The sequence below is a fragment of the Gavialis gangeticus genome, unplaced genomic scaffold (genome assembly GCF_001723915.1).
Source record: "Gavialis gangeticus isolate Ggan-Ray unplaced genomic scaffold, GavGan_comp1, whole genome shotgun sequence".
NCBI lineage: Eukaryota > Metazoa > Chordata > Crocodylia > Gavialidae > Gavialis > Gavialis gangeticus.
Genome location: NW_017729024.1, coordinates 61,007,741 through 61,013,415, shown reverse-complemented (window position 1 = coordinate 61,013,415; position 5,675 = coordinate 61,007,741). Strand labels below are relative to the sequence as shown.

General features: G+C 39.7%; 1 protein-coding gene across 2 annotated transcripts in view; it reads left to right on the top strand.

Annotated features, from left to right (window-relative positions):
* GAK (cyclin G associated kinase) overlaps positions 1–5,675 on the top strand; it is a 207,220-nt gene that overhangs the window by 78,339 nt on the left and 123,206 nt on the right. For both annotated transcript variants that reach the window (XM_019517146.1, XM_019517145.1), the window contains exons 10-11: positions 2,109–2,220; positions 4,798–4,921. In XM_019517146.1, the coding sequence (XP_019372691.1) occupies positions 2,109–2,220; positions 4,798–4,921 (236 nt within the window). The remainder of the gene's footprint in view (positions 1–2,108; positions 2,221–4,797; positions 4,922–5,675) is intronic.

Here is a 5,675-nt window from a genome sequence, read left to right as displayed (position 1 = left end):
TTTTTCCCCCCCCCCCCCCCCGTTTAGATCAGTGAAGGCTTAAAAACAGTTCTCAAAGCAGTTAGCTGACACAACTTTAGGGATTTTAGGTGTGTTAAGTACAGTTGGAAATTCAATAGGGTTTGGATGTAAAACTCACTTAAACTCCTTGAAAATCTCAGCCTCAGTATTCAGATACTTTAAAAGTAAACTGATAGTGGTTTTTCCTTGTTATCAGACTCTCAAAAGGTGCTTAATTTCAAATCACTTTTTCAGTAGCAACATGTTCGGTTTGAGACATTCAGTTGACTCTGATTTTGAGTTGAGGAAGGAAACATGTAGTGTGTGGGTGTGAATTGAGGTTCTGTCTCTGCAAACCTCCGTAGGTACGTAATAGAGCATTTAAGCTAAAACCCCTGTTGCAAGCCTTGCTTGTTTTAGTGTCTTAAATTGGTGCAAAAGGATGATCTTACTTTCATTTAGCTTAAATGAATGAGGAGGAGGTTTTAAGAAATCCCCTTTAATTTTGCACTTCAAGTGAAATTAGTGCGACTTGGCATCCCCTGGATTGTTGAATTTTCTGCTGTTGCTTGTAAGGTTTAGCAAAAGCATAACTTCCAGCCAGTCTTTTTGGCAGATGTACCACTCTAATCCCCCTCCACTGCCTGATCTGCTGCTCTTTTTGTGCTGCTTTTCCTGTGCTCCCTACCCAGTTTTGCTCCTGTGCTGTCTGCCCTATCTGTCCCTGTCCTTTTCCAGTCTCGCAAGCCAAACACTAAGGCTGCCTGTGTTGAAGGTTAGCCACCCCCTCATTTATACAACTTAGGCTGCAAACAGATGTCACCTTTGTGCTACCATAAAAATTGTGCCACAAAACTTAAGTGAACAGATGTTTTGGCCCTTTGTCATGCTGCAGACAATGACTCTAGTCCATAATTTGTACTGCCTTTTTGTGGCTGACCTCTGTTTATTGTGGAAACTCCTGGGGCTTCAGGAGCCCAGTCCTGTTGGGCAATGTCCCCAGGTGCATAAGCATGATATGCACACCATGGGAATCCCCTGCAGGGGATTCCAGGGACCTTTGTCTACAAATGAGGAGGGGGAATCTTCCATTGGCAGCGTTTCTTGTTGTTGTGCCCTAGGAATCCTTTGCAGACGGAATCCCCTAACGTGTATATCATGCTGCTGCACTCTGGGTTGGAATATGGTCTTTGAACACGGAAGGGGAAATCCCTATGGGAGGTCACCTCTCTGTTCTTGCAGATATGTACTGGGGTATCCTCTGAAGGGCTGGGTTCCCCTATACTGTAACTGAGGGAGGAGGGGTATACCTGCAAGTGGACCATTTTCCCCCCACGGTTGTGGCACAGTTGGTTTGTGCTCCAAAGATGATGTCTGTTTCCAGCTTTGGTCTTCCTTTTATATTCTGCATGAATGTCATTCATGCCTACTCTAACATAAAATAACTTACTTTAAATTAAAATTTGATTTTATTACTGTTGCCCTGAGGAGCAACTGTTCCTCCTCATTTTAAAGCCTCATTTTAAAGGAATGTATGGTTTTGTGTTTTTCCATATCCTGATGCATTGCTTTTTATTTCTCAAATCTTTTGCTGGAATTTTTGCTGTCATCAGGATCTTGCTAGATGGCTGGGTCACTTGCCTGCCTACCTACAGGTTAAAGGAATTTTTCTGAATGGACAGTTTACAGCTTATATAAGCTGTAATGGACAGCTTAAAATGAAGAGTCGTTGATGGAGATGTTTTGGAGACCTAGACAAGTGCCTAGTGTAGTAGCATATGGAATGTGGGCGATACGTTTCTGCAGGAGAAAAAAAGTAGTCTTGCTAATAGAACTACAAGGAGTAACAGGATATACCTGGAACTATGTGAAATAATAACAGGATATACCTAAACAGTGACAAATACAGTCATAATTCAAAAGCCATAGAATATTGCCTCTCTTTGTGATGCAAAGAATGCATCTCCAATTTCTTTTAGTAGTTTAAATGGCAACATTAGACTCAGTGATGAACAATATTCAGCTACCATTTTGCAAAAGTGTTCTTAAATAATGCAGTTTGTATGTAAAAGTTCAAAAAATATTCTAATGGATATGAATCTCTGCAGCTCTTAGAGCAAAATGGAGGCTATGGAAACAATGCTCAACCTCGACTGTCTACAAACTCAGTGTTGCAGAGCTCTAAACCTGCAGGACAACTCAATAATGTGTACAATGCAGGTATGTACTAGAGAGGCTGCCTCTTTCAGATGCCCTAAAATGCATACTCTTTGTTGCATGTGAAAACAAACTTTGAGTTGATGAAGCATGAAATAGTTTTTAGCAGACATGTGAACCTCTGAGTGATCTGCTGTTAAATATCTTGCTTCATAAAAATTTAAAAGAATTAACTTAGCCTAAGTTTCTAGCAAGTTTGACTAGTGCTTGTAAAGAGTGTAATTTTCTGAATTTATTCCTTTTTTAGACTTTTTTTTTAAAAGCTGACAATATGAATTTTCTCCTAAATTCTTCTTAGGTAAGAGAAGACTTGACTTAGTTTGTCAATTTTTATGCAGTAGTTGACATTTGGGTGCATCTACACGTGTGCTTTAATGTGCATTAGTCTATTTTACTGTGCATTAAAGCATCACTAAAAATATGGGGCATTTTTACATGTGCTTTGAGATGTGGTGCCAGGCACTTTAATTACCAAGCTGTGCTAATTAAAAGTGTCCGCACGTCACACGCATCAGTGTCCCCCATACTGAAAAAATGCCGGTGGAGTGATTTGAAATAAAACACATTTGATGAGCTGTAGTTCAAAGTGCCCTACTGCCATTTTTCAGCATGGGGATGCATGTGGATGCCGATGCACGTGATGTGAAAGGCTGCTGGAGCACATCGATTTCCATGCTCCAACAGACTTAATCAAGTGTGCTCCAACGCACTGGATTTCTAGTGCATTGGAGCAGGCTCCCCACATGTCTGTAGGAGCCCGTGCTTTTAGTTGATGTGCATTAAAATAGGCTGATGTGCATTAAGCGTCTCTTAAAAACCATGCTCTTTAGTTTAATGTGTGTTTAGACAGACTAATGCTCATTTTCCTAGTACCTCAGAATGGAAGTACTAGATTTAATGTTAATTAACTGAAGCATGTTAATGCACGTGTAGACATTCCCACTGAGTATCAGTTGCTGACATATGGAAGAAAACAATTTGAATAAGTCATTTTCATAAAACTGCAGTTTATTTGTGTATACAAAGAACATCAGAGCTTTTAAACGATACCCATTACAGCAAAATTTAATAAAATAATCAACTGGAATATACAGTAAACACAAACATAGATTGTGTTGAGGGTAATCTTACCCAAACTCAAATGGAAACTTCTATTTTAAAAGTATTCTACGAGTACTAGTACTCTATGCGGCACTGGTCAGGCCGCAGCTGGAATACTTCATCCAGTTCTGGGCGCTGCACTTCAAGAGGGATGTGGACAACATGGAGAGGGTCCAGAGGAGGCCACTCGCATGATCAGGGGGCAGCAAGGCAGGCCCTATGAGGAGAGGCTACGGGACCTGAACATGTTCAGCCTCCACAAGAGAAGGCTGAGGGGGGATCTAGTTGTCTGTTACAAACTAGTAACAGGGGGTCAGACTCGATCTGCTCGGGTCCCTTCCGACCTTAGAAACTATAAAACTATAAGAGGAAAAGAGCTTATTTGAACTTCAGTTGTTGTAAATAGTCTTTGTCCTGTGTGTTGATTTGAAATCTAAATTTGTGATAAAGCCCCCCAAAGTCCATAGATAACAGATTTATGGTAGAAATTCAGGTTGAGTGGGAGGGTGACATTTTTCACTGGTGATTCAGAATATAATCATGCTATCAGATTTTGCATTATAAGAGTACAGCCCTTGTGTATGTATGTTGGTTTGTCATTGTCATCCCCCCAACTTGTATTTTGCAGCTAAATTGATCTGCATTTCATAAGCATGAACCCTTTTAAAAAAACAAACAAACAAAAAAAAACTTAGTTTACCTGTAATAGATACTGTCTTACAGCATTTCAGTTCTTTCTTCTGAGTTACTTTTACCCATTTGGTAGGCAGCTTATGGGGAACAAAATTTAAAATAATGTATGTGATGGGAAAATTCTTAAATGAGGCAAATTAGTGTACTAGTTTGGTAGTATAATGTTGTCCACACACTTATGTTTCTAGGATGACTCCAGTCCTCTAAGTGGAATGCTGTGGTCATTTGGCCCATGCAGGTTTAAAGTTGTTTGTTTTTTTTATAAATTGTATTAAGCTGGTTACCAGCAGATTTTGTTGAAAAGAGACTTTTAGTATTCCAGATAACAAATTTAGCTTTCTGGAGTGCAAACCGGTGTTTCCAAGAAACTGTACAAGATAGTGAAGTAGGCTTTCAAATGGTATGGTGCATATGAGAAAGATGATAGTAAATGAAGAGGCATTTGCAACTTAAACACTGATACAACAAAGGTACATGGGCCCAGTCATTTGATTTAATCTTTCTTTTCAGAAAGGAGTACAAAATGCTTAAGTAGTGAGATGGCTTGTAGAAACCATCTTGGTTTACTACACAGAGAAATTGCATTGTACAGTTCAATCTCCAGAAGATGGAGGCTTTGTTCCGGCCCCATAAATGCTAGGTGGATTCTGTTGGTGTGTTCACCTTAAGCTGTGTGGTCACTTCACTTCTGGCTTTGTCACTTGAAGAGATCTGGAAGCACAGTTCTCTTAAAATGTGGGCTTTTATTTTAAATTGTGATATTATGATTTTGCTTTATAATTTCAGGCCTGACAGTTGCAGAATGTGACCAGTCATATGGAGGGTTCTTTGATATTCTTAAGGGTGGAACAGAGAGATTTTTCACTAATATCAAGGATACTTCTTCTAAAGTCATCCAATCTGTGGCCAAGTAAGTAGGCAAAAAAAAATCTTTTGAAGTTTTAATGTGGGGAAAACAAGAAGTCTCTCTTGTTTGATGCATTTAGTAATAAACAGGTACAAATAAATGAGATGGAATATATTGATACTTGTTATTGCACTTGGGGAGTTGTTTGTGTCTTGCATTTAGAATGTATTGGCTTATGGTGATTTGTATCAGAAATTAGAATCAGAAGAAATTTAGAATAGATTTCCTAGGCCAATGGTAGAATCATTCACCATAAAAGATCAGAGCTGCCTGATGAAGACCCTTGAACAGGGTGTTCCCCTTTGCTAATCTTAAGGGTTCTCACTGGCATTTCTAGTGCAGCCAGTCTCATGGTGGGTAGATAGTCCATAGCTCTGTCTTCCCTTTCCTGTTTCTCTCCCACTCCCTCCCCTTTCACGTGTATAGAAATAAAATGAAGAATGGCATGTTGCTTGGAGAGTTGGGAGGAATGACATGAATAATGAGGGAGTTATGAAGCAGAGACAAGAATGAAACGAGGAGCAGGAACAGAGGAATAAATGGGGAAGGGAATCAAAGTGGGAGGAATTTTTTTTGATCTCTGGGAGGCAATGGTATTCTGCAAAGAAAAAACTTGGAGAAAAAGCTGGAGAGAGTCTTTCTCGAGACCAGGGAATCCCAACACCCCTTGGAAGACTCTTCAAGTCTGTTGATCCTGACCAATTTTTAAGAGAAAAATGAAGCTTGAGTATCAGGAAAAGATTCTTCTCCCCCCCCC